The 22,110-nt window shown below is 48.5% G+C and overlaps 10 protein-coding genes across 10 annotated transcripts; 4 read left to right on the top strand and 6 right to left on the bottom strand.

Annotated features, from left to right (window-relative positions):
* Positions 1–99: 99 nt before the first annotated feature.
* N7474_005354 (fungal specific transcription factor domain-containing protein) lies at positions 100–1,872 on the bottom strand (the record flags this gene model as incomplete). Its single annotated transcript, XM_057196769.1, has 3 exons — positions 100–260; positions 311–436; positions 825–1,872. The coding sequence occupies 3 exons, from the start codon at positions 1,870–1,872 to the stop codon at positions 100–102; spliced, it is 1,335 nt and encodes a 444-aa protein (XP_057054165.1).
* A 3,187-nt stretch (positions 1,873–5,059) lies between these two features.
* N7474_005353 (sugar porter family MFS transporter) lies at positions 5,060–6,729 on the bottom strand (the record flags this gene model as incomplete). The annotated part of the gene is made up of 2 exons (XM_057196768.1): positions 5,060–6,549; positions 6,606–6,729. The coding sequence occupies 2 exons, from the start codon at positions 6,727–6,729 to the stop codon at positions 5,060–5,062; spliced, it is 1,614 nt and encodes a 537-aa protein (XP_057054164.1).
* A 1,637-nt stretch (positions 6,730–8,366) lies between these two features.
* N7474_005352 (DUF1479 domain-containing protein) lies at positions 8,367–10,014 on the top strand (the record flags this gene model as incomplete). Its single annotated transcript, XM_057196767.1, has 3 exons — positions 8,367–8,841; positions 8,894–9,628; positions 9,689–10,014. The coding sequence occupies 3 exons, from the start codon at positions 8,367–8,369 to the stop codon at positions 10,012–10,014; spliced, it is 1,536 nt and encodes a 511-aa protein (XP_057054163.1).
* Positions 10,015–10,662: 648 nt separating this feature from the next.
* On the bottom strand, positions 10,663–11,543 carry N7474_005351 (HAD family hydrolase; the record flags this gene model as incomplete). Its single annotated transcript, XM_057196766.1, has 4 exons — positions 10,663–11,159; positions 11,218–11,327; positions 11,387–11,408; positions 11,474–11,543. The coding sequence occupies 4 exons, from the start codon at positions 11,541–11,543 to the stop codon at positions 10,663–10,665; spliced, it is 699 nt and encodes a 232-aa protein (XP_057054162.1).
* A 712-nt stretch (positions 11,544–12,255) lies between these two features.
* Positions 12,256–14,100, bottom strand: N7474_005350 (DUF1479 domain-containing protein; the record flags this gene model as incomplete). Its single annotated transcript, XM_057196765.1, has 8 exons — positions 12,256–12,468; positions 12,525–12,631; positions 12,680–12,925; positions 12,980–13,115; positions 13,171–13,328; positions 13,380–13,494; positions 13,544–13,747; positions 13,792–14,100. 8 exons carry the CDS (start codon positions 14,098–14,100, stop codon positions 12,256–12,258), a joined length of 1,488 nt encoding a protein of 495 aa, XP_057054161.1.
* A 780-nt stretch (positions 14,101–14,880) lies between these two features.
* On the bottom strand, positions 14,881–15,151 carry N7474_005349 (general substrate transporter; the record flags this gene model as incomplete). Its single annotated transcript, XM_057196764.1, has 2 exons — positions 14,881–15,029; positions 15,064–15,151. 2 exons carry the CDS (start codon positions 15,149–15,151, stop codon positions 14,881–14,883), a joined length of 237 nt encoding a protein of 78 aa, XP_057054160.1.
* Positions 15,152–15,909: 758 nt separating this feature from the next.
* Positions 15,910–17,152, top strand: N7474_005348 (Gfo/Idh/MocA family protein; the record flags this gene model as incomplete). Its single annotated transcript, XM_057196763.1, has 3 exons — positions 15,910–15,954; positions 16,035–16,862; positions 16,916–17,152. 3 exons carry the CDS (start codon positions 15,910–15,912, stop codon positions 17,150–17,152), a joined length of 1,110 nt encoding a protein of 369 aa, XP_057054159.1.
* A 911-nt stretch (positions 17,153–18,063) lies between these two features.
* N7474_005347 (uncharacterized protein) lies at positions 18,064–18,444 on the top strand (the record flags this gene model as incomplete). The annotated part of the gene is made up of 1 exon (XM_057196762.1): positions 18,064–18,444. The coding sequence occupies one exon, from the start codon at positions 18,064–18,066 to the stop codon at positions 18,442–18,444; it is 381 nt and encodes a 126-aa protein (XP_057054158.1).
* Positions 18,445–19,607: 1,163 nt separating this feature from the next.
* Positions 19,608–20,079, top strand: N7474_005346 (GFA family protein; the record flags this gene model as incomplete). The annotated part of the gene is made up of 2 exons (XM_057196761.1): positions 19,608–19,673; positions 19,732–20,079. The coding sequence occupies 2 exons, from the start codon at positions 19,608–19,610 to the stop codon at positions 20,077–20,079; spliced, it is 414 nt and encodes a 137-aa protein (XP_057054157.1).
* Positions 20,080–20,565: 486 nt separating this feature from the next.
* N7474_005345 (metallophosphoesterase family protein) lies at positions 20,566–21,978 on the bottom strand (the record flags this gene model as incomplete). The annotated part of the gene is made up of 4 exons (XM_057196760.1): positions 20,566–20,923; positions 20,979–21,259; positions 21,313–21,767; positions 21,828–21,978. 4 exons carry the CDS (start codon positions 21,976–21,978, stop codon positions 20,566–20,568), a joined length of 1,245 nt encoding a protein of 414 aa, XP_057054156.1.
* Between the last annotated feature and the right edge of the window lie 132 nt (positions 21,979–22,110).

Here is a 22,110-nt window from a genome sequence, read left to right as displayed (position 1 = left end):
GTTTCAATGTATGGTGCCTTTCGCTCAGTTGTTTCATGACTATCAAGCCTTAGGGAACTATCCTAAATACTTTGATTTAACGGTTAGAAATCGTAAACCTTAAGAGGCTCCGTGATCCATTCCTCCAACTGCCCCTATGTCGAGATCGAAGTTGTCAAAAATACCCAAAAATGACATTGGATCAAAGAAACCACCTTCGAATGACTGATATGCTGTCTCAGCAGACTCTGGGCTGAGTGTATTTTGTAGTCCAACTTCCACTGAACATGAAATTAACGAAGTCCCTCAATTGAGGAGACGGAGAACTTACCCGGTGTCAATAAACTTGCTGTGTCTTTAGCCGAGTCACTCCCCGAACGAGATCCCCGATCCTGTTCCTCTCGCTCTCCGCCTTCTTGCTTCCTATCCAGCTCATTGGTAAGACGTTCTCCTAAGTCTGCCATAAGTGAAGCAGAGTAAAAGGCTTCTCCTAGTTCTCGTAAGATCGCACAATTGGCAACTAGCTGCTTCCGCGCCCTTGCTTGAAAGATAGCTGCTTTACTTTGTTGCAGACTATGCCATGACACACGCAGAGACAGGGCCACCGCATATGGAATAATTGGGAATAAGGATAACTGGTTGTGAAACTCGTCCCCAACAATATACGTCACTCTAGATGCCGAGAGACTTTGGCGTACACTGGTCTCCGAGCATGGCCGGGAGACACTATGCAAGTGTGTTGAATGGCAGGATAGAATAGCGACAGCATGATATAATACCTCTATGGTTGCTGCGGCTGTCGTCAGATCTTGACGTCAATATTGTTCTGATATGGAGAGCCTTACCTGTCAAGTGCATGGGAATGTCAGTTGTGCCAACTTCCTGCAACAAATCCTCGAATGACGGGAACGGCCCTTTCCACAAACCATTCTCAGCGGGTCGATACATCTCAATAACTCGTTCCATGAGCAAGATTGTGCGTAGGAAAAGCTGAAAGCAGCCTTCTTGCGCAGCTATTGATGACGAGAGGTCGCGACCAAAGTCACGCCGGTGGAACAGCACTGGCCGCCCTGAACATGCCGAGTTGAGAATATCGAGGGCATAGAGACAGCAAAATAACCGGGTAGAGGTTTGATCGTGCTGCGTCGATGAATGACCGCGATGGTGTAGACCGATAGTATGTGCATGGCAGATGGCGAGGGACAAAAACTCCGCTGATTCTTGTCGGTCTCCGGAGAATTGCGTGAAAAGCGAGGTCAATGACAAAGATTGGATCAAAACCAACTTGTCTCTCGCTATGCCCAACGCGATTGACGTGTTGATTGCAGCCGAGAGGCTCCGAGAGAAATCAGCTATGGAGGTAGTGGCCGTGGGCAAGTGAAGATATTGTTTGGCATTCCGGTCGATACTGGCGGCAATACAGATCGACTGGGATAGAAGTACTTTTTCCGGCGATTTGTCGTACATCGACTGATAAGCGTCATAGTCCAGAATCGGAAAAATAGGATGGATATTCTCCATGTATATCCGAAGGAGGCCCTGCATATTGTGGGGGTTTGGCAGTGTACCCAAGCATTGATCTTCCAGATACGGCAGGAAAACTGAAGATATCAAAGGGTCAGGGCAAGAGATAAAGCTTGATCTTGGCTTCTTGGCTGCGAGCTGTGAATATCCCTTCGCCGCGGGTAGCCAAACGCCAAGATCATGCCGCCGGATTTCCTGGGAGCTTGAAGCAGGACTTGCTGCAATCAAGAACGCTCCTTCTGGATCCATATTACCCACGAACCAAGATTCATCATTGATGTGAGCTCCTGGAACATGTCTCTGGCTATTCAGTTGCCCGGCCACGGCGGTGTCGGCAGTGTCGGTCGTGTTTTCAGAGCCGGTGTACATCCTGTCCTGTTGTCCGACAGGTGGGTATGATGTATCATCTGTCGGAGTATTCTGAGGCAATCGTAGCCCAGGCAACTGGGGAGCGATTCTAGGCCCGTGGGCACAGCGCCGTTTGCGCTTGCGACAGTGAGCGCATGCTCGATGTGCCTGTTTGCGATTCGCGGGGAGACCCCCGAATCATTCACAACGAATGTGAAGAGCTTTTCTCTATCTCCCATATTAGAAGTACAACGTCTGTGATAGTGCCTAGTTCGAAGAGAAATGCGGCGGGCGACTTGACTTGATCATTCCGTCTCGCCTTTCGCGGGACTTCCCATTTAGGAAACTCTCCCGCACCTGCCCTTGTGTATGGAAAAGATCTTGCATTGCCCGTCGATTATGCTCAAGTTCAAACTAACTTCAAAAACTTTAAGGGTGAGTTACCATTAGCTCTACGGTGGCTCCCCCAAGCGTCACAGCTCTTCAAGTGCTGGATAACGTTATTTGAACCATGACTCAGTTCAGGAATTGAGAAATACATAGATGCTAGTAATGGCAAGCCCGATAAACAGCATGCACATATGAACCACAATATCCTTGATCAACCGCTGTCGACTCTTCACTTTAGTTTTCACGCCTTACTGCTTTTGATCACCGAGTGGCACTCCACCGTTGAGTTTGAAGTAGACGTACGGGCGAGCTGGTTGATTGGACTGGTTGACGAGCCTATGATGCGGGCGGATACACTTCCCGAAAAGGGTCTTCTCCACTCCGCCCCTCGTAAGTGACTGGTTTATTATAACCTTAAAAGACCCGAAGTATTCAGAAAGGGTAATCACATTATTTTTGATTCATGAGTGCTAAATAAGAAAAGGGCTTCTGCGTGATATCCTGCAATGGAGCTAGCATTTCCTCTTGACCTGTATAGCACGAGGAAGCGGCCACTTATGGCATACTCGCCTGGCCCCATCAAAAAGGTAATGATTCACCCAGGCCTGTTTGAGATAGAAAGGTTTATCTGACAGACGACAGAAATATACTCGTTCTAAACACGAACTGCCGACAAGACATAAGAGTTATCAGAATCGTGCGTTAAGAGAACCCGAGAGAGCATTCGAGTCGGGGTTCACCACAAGACACGTCGGTGATACGGCAGAGCAACCTTTTGGCAATTATTCAACGCCAGAAGGTAGGCATCCAGATCGACCACACTCGAGTCAAGAGAACTTCCCGGTGACTTGCGACATCACTGAATGCGACTACCCAGGCAATATATTTCCACCCTTTGACACAATATTGCCTTCGGAATCTGATCAAGAATGCTTGGTAAACATATACTTTGCCAATATTCACCCTTTCCTACCTTTGCTGGATAAAGCAAAGTTTGCCGCCGAGTTTTCTGCAAGAACTGCTCTTCCGCAGCTCACTCAAGCAATATGCCTGGTCGCCTCCAAGGAGGGCAGTCATCATTTGACAACCTTGCACACTCCAGATCATACAATACTCAGCGGAGCATACGTGTGCAGTAACGCCCTATATCAAGATCTTGTACGCTTCATATCAAGCAACGAAATCTGGAGAGGGGGCACGACCATTACAATGATCCAGATCCTATGTTTGATGTCTCTACACATATCTGGCACGGACGACAGGAAAGATTCTACGATGCATCTTATGCTCGCAATACATCACTCTCGGACACTCTTTCTACAGGGGAGACAGAATGAGGCTCCCTCGACGCTATTTTGGTGTCTCTGGAGCCTGGACCGATGGAATTCTGCCATGAAAGGTGGACCAGTACTGATCGATAACCAAGACATGGATTTAGATATGAGAGAGATAGTCCGATGTGATGGTGGGACTTTTCGGATTTGGCTCCAGCTGGCTGCCGCCTTGGACCAGGTAATGACTCTCCGCAAATCGGTGTCCAGGCTGCAAATGGAGAGAAAAACTTCTGCTTTCCCTTCGTTCGAAGATATTGTTGGAAAGGCCAAGGCTTACAAGACACCGGCAAAAGAATTAAGTGAGTTGTACATTCAAATCCCCCGACCTCTCTCTTCTATCTCTCCACTATCTCAATTTCCATTCAAGGCTCTTCACTAACTAATCATATGTGATCAGTCTCTCTTGAGTTGCTTTACCATGGAATTTCTATTCTGGCTTGTGCCGGACCCAGGGGAGCAGATATTGACAGTTCTACGCGGATACAGCAGGAGCTATCAATAATCCAGATTGTGTCAACCATCAACTCCCGCCATGGGTCTAGTCTGCTCTCATTGCCAATGGTCTCCTACCCAATCGCTGTCTGCCTCTCTGCAACGTACAAGACCATGCAAAATAGCAAAGTCTTGACAGCTCGACGTATTGCAAGAGCCAATGTTGAAGCATGTCGCCGGGCCCTCAGTGCCCGTGAGCCCATCCGATGGCATGAAAGAATTTGCAGTCCTGGAGGCATAGCGCCACACCCGACAATTATCAATGGCAAACCAACGGGAGATGCTCCGTTATCTGCAGATGAGAATATTCCAAAGGCTCCTGGGATCAGCCAGAAATTCTTACCTAGCGCAGTGGTGTAAGACGAGATGTTAGGTGTGCTTATATATCAGTTTCATAAATCAAGCCTTTCTTCTTCAACCCCGCTAGGTGATTCCTCTCTAGTAGGTCCGAGTCTCCCCTAGTCAAATACCTGATTCGCGGGCAGGTTTTCCACTTCACTAGGTATCACCTGGGCAACCTCCAACATCTAGAAGCTTCTATGAGGATCGCGGGGATAGCTGTCATTGTTCGGATAAAGGATGATTTGTGCACTTGGGAGAAACTGGGGTATAGCTTGGTGTGGTGGGCGACATTGCGTATATACTCTGAGATTCTAGATTGAAACCATGTATCTTAAACTTCATATGTACTTTGTCAAAGGATTCCACTACTTATCTCCTTGATAGTTATCATGATAATAAACCTTGATGCAATCCTCAATTTGCCAAAGGATGAGATATTCTGCTCGGTGGGTACATGTAGTTCATATGTATTTCAGCAGCTTGACAATTATCACCTGAGGGCTCAGAGATCTGCTCCTTGAAACAAAATGCGTGAACAATGCGTAAGGAGCAGCAGACTTGTAACAATATAAACAAGATTTCCATTCTGATAGAACAATTCAGAACCAGATAATCGAATTCGATTCATTCAACAAACCATCCAACGAGTATTAAACCGCAGACTTGGGCTCCTCAACCGTTTCCATGTGGGTAATGTCAGCCTTTCCCTCGGAGATCGATAAGTTACGGGTCATCATATCCTGCTCAAGCTCAACGTAACGGGAGGGACGCTTGGTAGAGGTAGCGTCAGGGTTGTTGTTGACAAGTAGACTAACGTTCTCGATAAAGAACCGATCGATGTCCTCCAACGAGCGATTTGCGGTCTCCGGATAAAAGAAGTAGATAACCGGCACAAAGCTGAAATTGAAAATAGTCCAAATGATGTAGAACCTCCAGCCCAGTGACTTGATTCCAATGGGCGTTATCTCTACTACCATGAAGTTGAAGGCCCAGTTCGTGGCGGTAGCGATAGCAGCTCCTTTGGTTCGCATGCTGAGCGAGTTCAACTCAACAGGCAGGAGCCACGGAATCCCCTGGAAACCACAACCGAAGAAAAGGTAGTAGCAAAAGAAAAAGGCGACCGAGGCGGAAGCCACTTCCTTCTGGTGAGCGTATCCCTCCTTCCCGGTGAAATAAATTAACACAGTAATGAGGAGATAGCACACGCCTTGACCCAAAGAGCAAATCATCAACAGCTGGCGCCGACCCCATCGCTCAACGTTAGGGATAGCAAAAAGGCCCGCCAAAAGGTAGGAGATCGAATTGCATGCAGTGAGCAGGCGCGCAAGACGGTTAGAAAGTCCAACTGAGTCAATCAGGACCGTGGTTAGGTAGTATGAAGTCACATTGATTCCAGCCAACTGCTGGATAGCCTGGGCACCAGCTCCTAGAATGAGTCGGCGGATAGCCCCGGTCCCTCTCTGGTCTCCTGTTTGACCACGGAGGAGCTGGCTCCAGGTAACACTGTGGTCTCGCTCATATTGAACTGCAGCAGTGATAGAGGTGTGCTGCGTAATGACATAGGGGTCGTTGATATCGAGGCCCTCAATGTCTGCAACAATCGACTGGGCTTCTTCGAGGCGGTCGTGGGAAATCAACCAGCGAGGAGATTCGGGAAGCCAGGGCACAGTGCCAAAGATGATAAAAATGAAGACAAACTGAAAGGCCAAAGGAAATCGCCAAGCGACTGGTCCACTGAGGAAGGAGAAAGCAAATGTCATCCAGGTGGAGAGAGAGTAGCCCGCAATACACATGATCAGCTCGATCACTACCAGTTTACCTCTCCACTTGACTTGCGACGTTTCACCTTGCCACACCGGTGCAGTGGCCGTGTTGATACCGTTGCCTATTCCAGCAACAACTCGACCAACGATCATCTGAGGGATACCATAGGCGGTGATCTGAAGGATGGCGCCGATAGACATGATGATTGTTCCCAATAGAATGGTCTTCTTTCGGCCAAGCCTCTCTCCCATGACCATAGAGGCAATGGCACCAAAGAAACATCCAACATCGTATAAGGCAGTGATAGTTGAGATCATCGAAGTCTTTCCATTGAGATCCAAAACATCAAGGAAATCATCTGTCACAATCACACCGCCTGTATAAAGTCAGTATGATAAATTCACAGAGAGTTTTAGTAGTTCAGAGCCGTACCAAAGACACCCTGATCATACCCAAAAAGGGTCATGTCTGTGGCACACGCGATAGTGATCCAAAAGGTGAGCCATCCTCCCGTTAGGCCAAAATATAGCTTTTTGGAAGAGTCCTTGGGGGACATATCGAAGCTTTCTTCGTCTTAGGGCTTTGAGGGAGTGGAAATAATAAAAAAACCTTGGAGGGCAAGTCGGCACAGCAGCGCGATTGAGGCAGCCTGAGAAGCAGTAGTGGTTCTTGCCAGCGAAAAAGGCCGCGGAAATGGAAGTTTATATACTTCCCCTTTCACATCCTGGGGACTGTGGTTTGAGAGCAACTTTCTTAGCCTTTCTGGGGTCCCACACTTCCCCTCTTTCCCAGCAAAAGTATTCGGTTCTCTGATGTGTTTTGTGGGTGGCCGTGAGCAAGCAAGCTCCCATAATCATTGGCGACATCATTCGTGCTACTAGTCGGAGCGGATGGATTTCTCCTTCAAGTTAGCCTGGAAGCGGCAACACCTAACACGGACATCTTCCCGCCATCCTCACGATTTCATAGGTCTTCATCTGGAACTCTAATTGCGTCTTTTTCAGTGTGTAGAGGACCAATTTCCGAAACCTTTCTTCGAGAAAAGTCTAAAGGCGATTATTCCACAGCGCTAAGGTCGACTTTGACTATCCCTACATGTGTAGTACCACGCAATGCGAGAAAATTTAAGAGAAAAGACAGGCAAGCATTTGATTTACTACTCTGCCAATAAGAGGTTGAAGAGTTAGGACCCAGAGCTAGGTGATGTCATGCCCAAGCTACTTGAGGATAAACAAGACGAAATACACCAGGCTATAATTTGGCGAGATGCTCGCCGAGGCCAGTGTTATGATGAACGCAGGACTGATACAACTACCACTGCTATGACCAATACCATTTTCCTGCTATACCGTCATCCGGGCTGCTGTTTCTGAGCTACGAAAGGAGATAGATGACGCCGCCCCTGCTGAAACAATTCCTTCCTACAACACACTACTTGCTTCCTTTCCTTCGGCCATGTATTGTGTAATCGTTGCGTCTCCGTCCCGCGGGCTCTTGGACTTCTTCACGTTGTGCCAAGAGGCGGCCGCGTGATTCCAGTCAAATTCAGTTACCCCTTTACACTAGATGCTGGTTCACGTATCCAGTGCAGATCTAGACGTACCCGACATAGACTCATTGTTCGCCAGCAGGTGAATAGCAAAAGAGCGTACTTTATACGTAGATGCCTACCATTCTTGAAGAGCTTGAATATTTACAGAAGAAAGAGAGAGATATAGTGAGAGGTGTAAATCGGGTGCAGTCTAGGGATGCGAGCTGCCCGGAAGCAGCTTCAGTCTCCGCCACATGCACCTGGGATGTCATACGACTTGAGAAATTATAATCGGCAGTGGCTACGGACAGACTTCCGTCTGATACGGGAAAAACATTGGCAAATGAATAATAATAAACTCACAAAACTTGAAGTAATGCCTCGTCCCCGCCATCGGTCCTCTCCCTTTCCGGTAATCTACCCGACAACTTGGGCGTCATTTAGAGCGGGCGGGAGAACCCAATTAGGAAATTCGGGGTTTAGTGACCTCTCTGAGCAGGTTATGGACGGCAAAGATTGTGCCGTGAGGCAAAAATGGGATTTTTATAGAGCACATAAAGCTCACCGAATGCCCCCTGGATTTTCAAGCATCAAACATCACTGCTCTCTCATACCCTCAACCTATAAAATTCCCAACACATTATCAACTCATTCAGTCCATCATGTTCATTGCTAAACCAAAAGGTGGTTTGCCCAGCCGACTTGCGCATTCAGCTCTTCGCAAAAGATATCTTGCGAATTCGAATTGTCTTTCTACATCTACCCAAACTCCCCGGAAGGAAGGAGATATTTCTTCCGTTTTTGTCTCGTTGTCCAGCAAGGGAGAAGCCGCACCACTCGATGAACGTTTTGCGGAGCAAAAAAGGAGATTGATTGCAGACCGAGGCGACCAGCTAAAACGAAGCTGGGATCGCCTACTCTGCAAGCTGAGAGACGAAGTCCGCACCATCGAGGAGCGTGGGCCAGACATCATCCCTAGTATCGACTTCAAAGATATCCATGCCGCCCCGAGATCTTTTCACGAGGAGCTTAAGAAGCGTGGAGTTGCAGTCATCCGCGGTGTGATCCCAGAGGCCGAGGCGAGGGGCTACAAAGAAGATATCGAAGCCTACGTGCGGGCCAACCCTGGCACAAAAGGTTTGTTATTTCCTGCCCTCGATTACAATCGAGACCATACTAATTCGAACAGCCTTCCCACCCGATGATCCCCAGGTTTTTGAGCTGTACTGGTCCAAGCAACAAGTACGAGCTCGCTCCCATGCCAATATGCTAGAGACACAGCGATTCCTGATGAGTTTCTGGCATTCGTCTGCATCGGATGCTTTGATTTCCCCTCTCCATCCTCTCACCTATGCAGATCGCCTTCGCATTCGTCAGCCCGGCGATGCCGGCTTCGCCTTGGGACCTCATATTGACGGTGGAAGTTGTGAACGCTGGGAGGACAAGGGATACGGCTTGGGCCAAGTTTACGAACGAATCTTCGAGGGTCGCTGGGAGGAATACAACCCCTGGGAAGCTAGCTGCCGTGTGCCCGCAGTTGCAGACCTCTATAACGGATCTGGGGCTTGCTCTATGTTCCGAATGTTCCAAGGATGGCTGAGCTTGTCTCATACAGGGCCGAACGAGGGAACACTACTTGTCAACCCTCTTTTGTCCATGGCTACTGCCTATACGCTCCTACGTCCTTTCTTCCACCATACCACGAAACGCCCTGAAGATGGGTGCTCTCGGATTGCGATGGATACATTCTTGGAGCCTACAAACTGGCAGCTCGAGGATTCCCCCACTAGCAAGCTACAGGGTGCCACCCCAGGATATGCCCAGGAGCTGAACTCGGTTCTCCACCCTCATCTTGAGTTGCAGAAGACTATGGTGCATGTTCCTAAGATTGCACCCGGTGATTACGTTGCCTGGCATTGCGATTGTAAGCTTTTCTTTCTTACCATTTTTTTTTTTTTTCATCTTTTACTGACTATCCCAATAGCAATCCACGCTGTCGACAAGGTACACAATGGTACTGGAGACTCGAGCGTGATGTACATTCCCGCCTGCCCTGTCACAGAAGCAAACGTGGAATATGTTAAGCGTCAGAGATCTGATTTCATTGAGGGTGTTCCTCCCCCTGACTTCCCCGGCGGTATAGGTGAAAGTAAGCACGTCGGCCGGGCCAATTTGAAGGATCTCCAATCCTACACAAATGACCAGGGAATGCGCGCGTTTGGCTTTGGCGAGTGGAACGCTGAGGAAGAGAACCTCAACTTTGGACAGCGCCGTGTCTTGAAGAAGGCCAACGAAATACTGGGCTTCTAATTGCCTCATTTTGTCATTCTCTAGTGTATCTACTGTGTATATTGTTCTACATGAAGAATCTGTACATTACGCATTCAGGGTTACTACCATGTACTTTCATCCTAAAAGTCAACGGAGAATGAAAGAATGAAAGACTAAGGGGATTATATATTTCGCTTCCAACTTCTGGAACCTCAGAACGTACCTGCGGCATGATCTCAAGATTAGCTAACCGAGGTAGTTTAAATATAGGTATACCGTTGGAGCGTCTAGCTGTGCTCAGGTCTTCAGACTAGCGATTTGCACGTTCTAAAGGGTCCCGGTTGCAGCCCTTACTTTAAGAGTTTCCCTCTTATGTTAGATCATTTTTCTTACGTTAAATTTTCTCTTGATTATAATCCACCATCTTCTAGCATCTACTACCTATGACGTATGTAGCGGAGCAGAATAAATCCTAAACGGGAAACCACGCCGCGTCCTAATGCCGGGGCTTCCATCCATGTTCTACAGTAGAATGACGTTGAAATCTGAAGCGGTAGAATTACAGTTTCCAAAGAGAGATTTACATAAGAATGTATTTTTTTATTTGAAAATGAAACACGGCAGTAACTTGTCTTAAGACGCGTACAACGCATGGATGACTTCCTCCATTTGACAGGCCAATGCAGCTTATGAGAGGTTGTGGAAAGTAAATTCAAATGCGCTCTGGAGACCTTCTTTCTTCTTGAATTCAACCGATCTGTGGTCTGGAACCACCCAGTCTGCGCCAGCTGCCTTCAGTTCACTGACTGTGTGTGTTGTTGTCACAGCGAGGACCTTGCATCCAGCTGCTTTTCCCGCTTTCACACCAGCAGGAGCGTCTTCCATAACCAAGACGTCCATACTTGGATCTGCCTGTGACCTCTCACACAATCTGTATCGGGCCTTGAGATAGCCTTCCGGATCCGGTTTGCCGACTTTCACGTCCTCGGCAACTGTTACTTCTTGAGGACGTGGTAACCCGAGCACTTTCAGCCAACCGTTCAGCAGTGCCTTGGTACCTGATGTCACAATTGCGTAGGGCACATGGTCCTTTTCAAGAGACTCCAGAAGAGACCGAGCACCGGGGATTTCAATGGCGGGGCTACTTCCAAGAAGCGGGATCTTAGCCTCCATAGCGCTAACGTCTTTATCGCATTCCGTTTAGTATGCACAGAGTACACAAGAAGTAATGGGGAAACCCACAGTTCCAGTTTGCCTTGCTAGGATCAAGCTCCTTAAAGACATCAATGCTTCGCCTTCCATGTGAAGTCTCCAGAATGAGCTTATAATCAATGCCTAGCTCTGAAGCCACTCTATTAATTATTTCTTAGTCTGTCTCCATGAAACTTTATGCGTGGAAGCATTAACCAACCTCTGCCAGTTTGCAACGATGGCTATTGAATTGAGATGTTAGCCATTAACGAGCATACATATGTATTCGTAGTTGAAGAATACACACCTTCCGTCGAGTTGATGATGGTACCGTCGAAATCGAGCAATACGCTTGCGAATACGTGTGTTGCGGTCATATTGCTGGTCTCGGGTGATAGTTGAGTCATTTCAGTAAGAGATGTTTGCTCCGGTGTTTAAATTCGTCAGTTATCGTTTCAATGCTGGGTATCGCTGAGTTAAAGTATTCATACCTACAGCAACGGCGGTGGCGGGACATACCGCATTGGGAAATGCACCCGCCCAATGGAACGGGCAGCGGCGGTAGTGGCGAGAGATGCGAGCATTCTACGACTCGGGCGAGTAGACTTACCTCGGTCGCAAATCTTGTCACAGATAGAATTTGGCAATTCCTTTGGCCACTTGGTCAGCTCTGGTTATTCGAGGAGCCACCACTAGAGCATTTTTATGAAACATCGCCCCGTTGAACTGCCATACCAGTGGTCGGGTATTTAAAAAACGGTATGATGACACCTTAAAGCCGCAGGCCATTTTATAGAAATTCTTGTTGCCTTGAACAACCCAGAAACGGCGAGAACAAATTACATATCAGACGAAATACAAAGGTCGAATGTGCGTCGGTATAAGCAGAATCGCTACTTCGTCGGTCCGTGTGGTGGCCTATCCAAGAACAGTCCCCTCAGCGATGGTCACCTTGGACTCTGGCAAGACGACCTCATAGCCCGACACCATTAGTTGAGTTACTTTAGGTTAATTGAACTTTTATTGATTGATTGATAGCAAATTAAGATATTTCCATTGCGCAGAGACACCTCCCCGATACAAACGCCCTCAGTAGCCTAAAATTCCGTTGATTTCGTGCGCAAGTTTCTCATTCTTTCCATTGACCTTGATAGGACTCAGGCCCATAGCCATTTTGCCAGCTTCAGATTGGATGTCTCCAATTTGTCCTCTATCAGAGAACTGAGACTCGCCAAGCCCACCCGGGAAGTCTGGTGGAGGAACGCCCTTCAAGAAAGCATCGCGTTGCTGCGTGATGTATTGCTATGTGATCATTAGTCAAAAGTACACATACACAGCATCATGGACAATCAACTCACCGCATTGCTAGGGGTCAGTGGAACCGATGGAATATAGAACACACAAGCATCAACGTCTCCTGTGTTCTCACTCTCCGTACCGTGAATGGTATCAGCGCTCCAGAATACTATAAACATTAGCGTCATCCGGTTTATTAACTAAGTGATAGCCTTACCGGTGTCACCTGGTTCAACGGTAGGATAGGGGATCATGGTTTCGTTGAGCATTAGATGAGGATGGTGGTCTGGGGTATGCTCTTGGGCAGTTCCCGGATTGGCACCATGCAGATAAACATCGCCTTCTTCATCATCAAGAGAAAACTTCCATCCGTCCAAAGAGCCCTTTCGAGTAGGCTTGAAAAACGGTCGAAGCATCCAATACGCAGTGGTGGGCTGCAAGATGGGATGAACGACAAGAGTACCTGATATGTCGAGCGATCAGCGTTGAGCGAGTCTTATACCCATGACCAACTCACCTTGCTGAGGCCCATGGCGAGATAACCCGAGCCAGCTTTGGAATGTTCGGAAGACAGAGCAACCTCCTGGCCCTTCATACATATTCATGTTGGCATCAAGGCGGCCAGTCAGGTCCCATGGGTCATACTCCCGCCACTGTCGAGATATTAGTTGTTTATGCTGATAAATAACATAGCTTACTCTGCCTTACCTTTCCTTGGAAGATCTTGCGATAGACATGGTTATAAGAGCGGTCCTCCCATCTCTCGACTCCTCCACCATCGACGTGAGGCGGAAGCCCAAACTGTTTATCGCCAGGTGGGCGGATTTGGACACGGTCACAGTAACTGAGCGGGACCGAGAGATCAACTAGACCACGTTAGCTAAGCCCTAGGTTTCATCAATTGCAGTATTGATTACTCTTTTGATCTGCATCGGCAGAATATAGTTGATTCATCCACGATTGCGTGGCGAGCATATTGGGGTGCGACCTCGCCTTCACTTGAGAAGGACTCCAATATGATTCGTAAATAATCTGATTCAAGTCAGTATAAGCTCGAACCAAATTGAAATCCAATGATTACCTTCTTCTCCGCATCAGACGGGAAGCCTTTGAAAGGGCGCGCATCAAAGTATTGACGAACGTCGGAGAGGAGCCCCTCAGCGACACCTGGCGGCACGACCCCTCTGATGACGGCAACACCGGTGCGTCGAATGGCTTCAACATTCGCCGGAGATACATTACCAGCTTGGATATCGGAAAACTTCAATTGAGGAATGATCTGCTCCTTTTAGTATGTGGCTATCAATTAGATAGATGCAATGAACATACCGACTCTCGCTTGGAGGCGACTTCTTCAGTCCGTACTTTCAGAGTCTCAACTAGGTCATCCCACGACTTTTGAATCTCCTCTTCGAACCCGGTGGTCAGGTTACGCTTCAACTCCCGGAAATGGTCGGGCAGTGGCGCGCTCTTTCTGCCAGAGAAAGTTGAGAACACAGAGGATATATCGCCCTCCTGCTTGTCTTTTCGAGTGAGCGGAGATGCTTCAGTTGCGAAGAGCCGTTTGGGTGTTCCCGAGCACCTTCCCGCAAGGAAGGTAGGGCATTTGGAACATTTCGGTGCAACAAGTCTGTTCATGATGGGACTCGGGAGCAATTTGCGGTGTTATGTTGGGAATTTGCACAGCTTGCGGTAGGATGTGCCTTACACTGCAACTAGTCAAGGTCTTGCTTCTACCCCGGACTTATATACTCTCTTTCCCAGCGATTACGGTGTAGAATCCAGCTGCCGTCAAGAATTGGTTCCTATCCAAATTTGGCAATACTCCGACGGTGGATAACGGCGGCTGAGCCCAGTAAAGAAGGTTGCCGTGCCGGTAGGGCATTTGCTGAACTCTGATGCGGAGTGGCTCCAAGGAGTAGTCTACGTCACGCAAATTATGTACGTGGAATTGTCGCGCTTGCATCTTCGGGCTTCCTCTGGGAATCGGCGGGTTGCTCTAATTCGGGCCGTCCGTAAACACTCAACAAATCAAACCACAGTCACCGTCCCCGATAACTGCCGGAAATGGTAATGCTTCCGACGTCGGTAAACAACCTTGTCGCACCCACGCCGCTTTCTGACACGCCACATGGTACCAGTGTACGCCCTGGCCTACGTCCCACAGCTCGCGTCAACAGTGAAATCCAGGACTGTGATTTCCCCACGGGGGCCCGCTCTATTAGGAGGCCCGCGGGGCGGCGGCAGACATCGAACTAGGAAACTTAACCGCCGAGTGCAGATCTTGATAATAAAGTTAAAAACAATTGGTGCTTTTCCACAGGCCGCGAATCCGGGGATGCCAGTTCAGCATTGTAAAGAGGTCTGCCGGGATGAAGTCAGAACAGAACCCGTACGAGCCTTCAGTGACCTGAATTCTCACCCTGTGGCCGATAGAGTGCCGACACCCAGGCCCGTGAAAACGTGACCGGCGTACAGGAAGCCTGTACTGCGCGCCCCTGCTGTCAGGTAGGAACCGAGAGTAACCCAGATGGAGCCGCCGAAAATGGTGTGCTTGCGGGAGAAGACTTTGCATAAGACGCCAGCCGAGAGCGCTCCCACCCAACCGCCGAGGGAGAATCGAGGTCAACCAGTCCTGGGCGCCCGAGCTGTTAGCAATATCCGGGAACGACTTGTGGAAGCTCAACATGACGAGAGCCTGACTGAGCACACCCTTCTGGTACCCATAGAGAAGGCCGATTTGACGGATCGAGAGTCAGAGACAGATCGCTGTACCTTTAGAGGATGGAACTTACAAAAGAAGCAAGAGAGCAATGAAGAGGACGCTAATATTGGATCATAAGGTGCGGAGGCCGGTGCACTTGCCCCCGGCCTGCTGCAGCAGCTCGGGAGCGGCTCCCACGGAGCTATTGTGACCCCCAGCCATTGCCGTGTAATATCTAGTTCAATAGTTCTAGAATGAAAATTGTGGTATGTAGGTATGTGTATCGGTGTCTGCGGCTGTGTCAGATCATTGGGTTTGTACCCCAGTCTTGCATGGCCGTAAATTCTCCATTTGATATTTGTGGGGGAAGAGGTGGAGATGTATCCTGGGGTCGGCATGGACTCCGCTGTCGCGATGCTTCGAGCGGAAATACCTCAAACTACAGTAGCTAGCTCCCGACCTCCCCACGCGGTGGGGCTTCGCGTGGCCCCATTCCATTCCGACGCGCTAGTCGTTTACCCCCAAGCCCACGAGTGGGATAGATCCCGATGACGCACCCACTTCAAATAGCTCGTCTTGTTCCGCGCTGTCCTTGCCATATTTTCTCTCCTGTCCCTCTTCGAAATCCGAACTTGGTCCATTCACTCTTTTGACTACATTCCCCTTGGCTTTGAGAAAGTTTCCAGACTGTGGAAGAGTGAGCAAAACAATTAAAAAAAGAAACGAAAAGAATGAGTGCCAGGATGTCTTCACCCCGCAGGTTGGGAGTAGGGATCATTGGGGCCGGTGTAAGTCACGAAATAAGCTCACTTTGGAGGACATCTGAGTCTCGAAGCTTCAACAAGGGCTAACAAAACTGCTTCAGGAGGTTTTCCAAGTGTGCCACGGTCCCTGTCTGCTGCTGCTCTCGCATCTCTTCAAGATCGAATCCATCTGCGACTTGTCAGCCAACACGGTTGACCACTGCGCAGCCAAGTTCTTCGTGCCCCATAAGACCACCACGCCGCAGGAGGTAATCGATCAACTGAACGTAGAGGTGGTCTTCATCCTCACCTCCGATGACAGCCACGCGCCGCTAGCCCTTGCAAGCCTCAAGACCGGCAAGAGCGTCTTCATCGAGAAGCCCGTCTCCTTGTCCCTGCCCTCAATACAGTCCATCATCGATGCCGAGAAGGAGGCGCCCGACGGAGCCCGCGTCTTCGTGGGCTATATGCGCCGCTATGCCCCGAGCTACCTTCAGGCCTTTAAGCGCGAGATTGCTACCATCCCCAAGATCCTCTACGCCCGCGTCCGCGACTTCAGCGGACCCAATGCACAGTTTGTGAATCAGAGTGGCACCTTCCAGGTCAAGAACCCCGACTGCCCTCCCAGCGCTAGCAAGGAGCGCACCACGCGTTTGGCCGCTCTCTTCGCGGAAGCGTTTCCGAACCAGGAGATCACCGACGAGATGAAGCGGTACTGCTGCTTCCTCGGCAGCTTAGGCTCCCACGATATCTCCCTCATGCGCGAGACCCTGGGCTTCCCCGAAAAGATCGACGGCGTGTCCGTCAACGACCCCTTTTACAGCGCTATCATGACGTTCCGCAACCAGGACGGCTCGGTCTACTCCACCACCTACGAGAGCGGTATTGACGAGGTTCCCATCTTTGACGCCCACATCACCGTCTATGGCGCCGAGAAGAGAGTGACCATCAAGGTTAGTGCATGCCACACAATCTGCCTGGGAGCAGAAGCTGACCCACATTGCAGTACGACAGTCCGTACGTCAAGGGTCTGCCCATTTACGTCGAGGTGGAGGAGCTTAATGAGCAGGGCGAGATTCAACGACGTACCATGGTGTCGTCGTACGAGGACGCGTACACAGCTGAGCTCCAGGAGCTGTATGAGGCCTTTGCCAACGGCAAGGCCATCAAGACGTCGGTAGAGGACGCCAAGCAGGACCTCCAGATCTACGACATGATGTACAAGAGGTGGGGTGTTAACTAGCCGCTTAAAAAGATGGTATGCAAAGAGTAATCATGATAGAATAGAGTGAAATTTGCATTGCGGCACTTCGTTGAAAGAGGCGATCGACGCCTCTCATACATATCTGACAAATATGCCGTTATTTACATTAGAATGTCGACCGATTTTGTCTTCCCACACTTGGGATAGTTTCAGATGGTGGGAATAGCTTCCACTAGTCTCCGCGTTCAGTCGTTGCGCGAACTTAGACCGACTAACAATATTGACCAATATCCATCCACCCTAGAGGTGCAGTTCGCTGAAGAGTCCATTCCAAAAAGTCACTGGCTTAGAGGGGAAAGGCCCCCATCGCCCGAGGTGCGGAGTTTCTACCTCTCACCTCGTTGTCCAAACTTCTCACCCATATCACCCAACAACCAAAAGAAACTCGCGTAGCCATTTTCAATAGCAAAGGTACCGAGGGAGCATTGAGACATGGCCGTGTAGGGTACATGGCTCAAGCAGCAAAAAAAAAAAAAAAGAAAACATACATGCAACAGCCAGGATTCGCTGGTGGTCACCCACCCAACTACTAACTGGCCGGCGTGTGGCTTAAGTACGGCTGAGCGGACGGGAAGCCCTGTTCTCCACACCCTATGGTCGCATGTGTCGATTTAGTACTTTAGAATACCTATAACAGCTAATTCGTGATTAGCGGCTAAGTATTATGACCACTTTATCTGCACGAGGACTTGGCAACGGAGCAAACATTCACAGGAGCTCAACTGGGTCAGTTGACGAGATATCGCGAAGGTGCTTTCTGAAGAGTCTGCATCCATTCGGGCTGCCGGTAATCCCAATCCAGCCGTCCTTCGTGCTCTGTTGGATTACCATAAAAGAGACTTCATGAACTAGCAGCGTGCTCTCCCAATGCAAATATCAGTGGCAGCAACATGGGCACCTACGAATCTCCGCTCACTGCTGCAATTCGCGTTAATTCATCAGAAAATGTTCGGATGCTTCTGGCCCGTGGTGCAGATCCCACAGGCATCCACATTCGGGATTTATCTGACTACTCTGCTAGGTTCGCACGTGGCCGAGACGCCAAAGTGGACGTGTCGAGTTTTGGCCTGTGCCCTTCACGACTGCACATTCTAGAAGTTGCAGAGAGCAAGGGAATCACCAAGCAGACACAGCCGTTGACACAAGCCGAACTGGATGAGCGGCGCACCAGCTTTCCCCGATTTTGGACTGAGCCAAATGTCCCAGGCCTGCGACTGAGGATGAACAAAAGCAACACAGCTTTAGAAGTGGCTGCTAGCCTGGGCTTTTAGGATCTCTTCGCGCTGGTTCGCGAAGCCCAGACAGACTCATCTGCCTGGATCGGCGTTTCCGGCCAAGCCAACTTCCATGATACTAAGCCACCATCACTAAGCATCATGTCTCCTGTCCACGAAGCCATTGAAAATGGCCAACACGCTATGCTTGAATGGCTACTCATTACATATCACTATTCTCCCAATTATTGGGCAATGGTAGCTCCCACAGTTGCCTTTCCGCCGCTGACCTTTGCACTGGGTCGATGCGATCCAAATGATCCGAATATCCGGGCCTGTATGAAACATCTTCTCGCGCATCCGGATATAGACCTAAATCTCCGCACTCCTATCTTCGAAATTCATCTACTTCATGTGGCAGTTGCTCGCCATGACCCTGAACTGCTATCCTTTCTTCCTATGCCACCCTCCAGCGCAGGCACGACGGCTTTGGGTCATACATTGCTTCACATCGCCTCACTCCCACTTACCTCAATATCCATGAACCGAGAAATTCCTGATGCCGTGCGAAGTGTTCACTGTGCTCGCACCCTAGATAATTTCAGTTCTCAGGTGGCATTTCGTGAGTTTAGATGTTCAACAAATGCATCAAACAGCAGAACAGAGAATTGGTCTAGTCAAATCAATCAACCTAGCGTTCCAGCCACCTGGTACACCCAAAATTTGCGGTCGAATTGTTGATCCAATAAGGCGTTTGCATCTCCAGCGTACATGAATGTCTTGCCTAACGCTTCCGCGGATTCTTCCTCATTAGTAAAATATATTAGGCGACGTGCTTCTTCATATGCATTCGTCATAACGAGCAAGCTTCTGGACTTGTTCTTCCGTCTGCACCATAAAAGCGTATCCTGAGATTTCCTGGCCAGGTTTATAGAGTTTGGCGCGAGCGCCGTGACTGGGAATTACGGAATGAAACAATCTTGTTACAACAAGTAGATATTATAAATTAGCCAGCCAATCAAGGACTGCAATACTGACTTGAGGCTCACTGATCATGTGGTTGTCATGTAATGTGCCACAAAAACTCAAACAATCCGATGACGTAGCTCAGGTGAAGTATAAAATGGCTAGGCCCCGTTCTCGACTTTTATTATTATGGTCCTCTCACAGCCATGAACTGAACAGTCGGCTTACTTCAAATATATCTTAACAACGCCATAATGCCTTCAGGATCCTGTTTTTGCCACAAACTCGAATATGAGTTTACGGGAGAGCCTCAGGGTGTGGTAAGAAGATTGATCACCTACTCACCTGTTTAGGTACTATGTCTTAAGTTTCATATAGGCTATGTGCCACTGCTTGTCCTGTAAAAAGATCAGTGGTGGTACTCACACGGTCAACCTGTTGATTCCCGAAGATAAAGTTCATGTCACCGTCGGTTCTCCCAAGCAATGCACTCAAATTCATGAGAGTGGCATGAAACTAACAGTCAACTTCTGTGGCAATTGCGGAGGTGCTATTTACAAAACAGCCGATCGCGAGACTTTTGCTGGACTAGCTATTGTCCAAATGGGGACTATTGACGAACCCGATATACTTAAGCAGGTAAGACCAGGGATGGAACTGTACACGAAGTATCGTGTTCCGTGGCTATCTAGTCTGGAAGACACTATTCAGAAACCCGAGTTTTAAAATGGGTTGGAATGTCCTCTCTGCTCCCGATTTTCCCATTTTGCAATGACCTTGCTTCACTGTCTTCGTTAAAAGTCTTTTGATAACGAATAGTTGATTATGTTGACTATGATTATGCGGCTCAAAGTATTTTAGGAGAGATTGTATCCGCAGCGTTTTTGATACTTCTCTTTCAACTTAGCTATTACCGCTTGGTCCTTGTTCATGATTAACCAGGGGAATTTTTCGCATTGATATAGCGAGAATAACTCAATACCATTGACATAGCTATAGTTGTAAGCGAATGGAGAGGTTTGTCCTTCAAATCAGTAACCCAATTTGTCCATCCGAGAGTGAAAGAGTAATAATTTTACGCCAGGACAATAAATCTTTCATCGCCTACAATTTTTTAACAAATATACAACATATCTTTCAGTTTTGATAATAGCGAGAAAGACTTTCGATACTAATTAGTCTAAAATTTGGATCAAGAATCAGGTGTGCATTTCAACGTCTCCAGTACACAAGTGACAATATTGGAAGCCAAAGATAGACAAGCAGAAGTAAAGCTGTTCGGTCACAGACACTAGGGCCTCCCGAAGTTTCTAGGGCTCTCCTTAGCACGGTCATATATCGATCTTGGTTATACGTCGCGTTTAACGTGACTGGCGCTGAAATGGTACCGTCCACCAACCGAACCCACGTTTTGACTTCATCTTTCATGGTTTCTTGACTCAGGAAGATTTGACGTCCACCACGGGTAGCATCACCATATCCTCCGTATCCGGTGTGCCGACCATAGCACATATTAATCCCATTTCCAGTCAGATTCTGATCAATGACCCGACCGTCCCATTTAAAGCACCTACTGCAATCAGCAATTGAACCAAGACACAATATAGGCCTTAAGAGGCTCATACCAGTCATTTTCGTGATCATGGCCACTGAAAGTAGCCACTAGCCCGCTGGTATTAAGAAGAGCCTGCATGAATAGTTGATCTTGTCCCATATAGTCATTGTCCCCGGAACCTTGCGACATCACACTTTCACCATTGATTCCCGGAGTTGTGTTTGAGTCTACACCTTCTTCTTGGTATTTAAGCATAGCATGGGTGGGAATGTGAACGAATGCAAGCGATAGAATGACTTGACCATACGTGGCTGTCAAATTCGCGTTTGTTTCCGTGAACCATTCAACAACCTTTTCGTGCGTTAGTCAGAACGCCTAAGAAAATTTCACGGGAAGAAATTTACATCTTCATTGACCCAATCTTCCCTTGCGACTGAGCTGCCGTCTGTCGCACTATCTGTTGCATAATGACCGCCTTTTGAATCAAAAAACCACAAGATGAGTGCGGGGGTACTTGTTTTGCGGTTGTGGGGATAGATCAGCAAATAGTAATTCGTGATTCCAGCCTTGGGCGCAGAAACCATGCTCCGTGTCAAACTATTTGGATATCGTGTCTCCTGTTCATAGATATCCTTCATAGGATCCAAGGCCACCTCACTGTCGTGATTTCCATAGGTCGATGCCCATAATTTTCCTGTATTGACCAGAGGGGATACAACATCGTGAAGATATTGACTAGAGTTAGAACTCTGCACGGCTTCGCCGGATATCAAGTCCCCGTTGAGAACCACTAGCTGTGCATTTTCCTCTGAGAGAACAGATGCCATGACTTCTTTCGTCATGGCATCCCGTGTGGCATCTGAATATCTGGTTAGAATACTTCTTTCATACCAGATTGTATGGAGATGGAGAGAAATACTTTCGGCGAAGTGCAAATCCTCGAAGACAGAAACCTGGAAAGTGCCATTTTCTGTAAATCGTAGTTTCCGACCGTCTGGCAGTTGGTTGAGAGTCGATCTCATAATATACTGAGTTTGAGCTCTGGCGGATATATTTGGGTCCTTGATCATTCGAAGCACAAAGCATGTGTAGAAATTCGTACACTTTCTGTACTAGTTGAGGACAGCGGTCTCGCCTGTGTCATTGATCTCAATAAGGTCATCCACATTATGGAAAAGTGGGGGGCTCTCAAGCTTCAGTGT

The sequence above is a fragment of the Penicillium riverlandense genome (assembly GCF_028828495.1).
Source record: "Penicillium riverlandense strain IBT 135883 chromosome Unknown utg000003l_segment0_segment0, whole genome shotgun sequence".
Lineage (NCBI taxonomy): Eukaryota > Fungi > Ascomycota > Eurotiomycetes > Eurotiales > Aspergillaceae > Penicillium > Penicillium riverlandense.
Note: the sequence above shows the minus strand (reverse complement) of the source record. Positions and strands in the feature narration are given on the sequence as shown.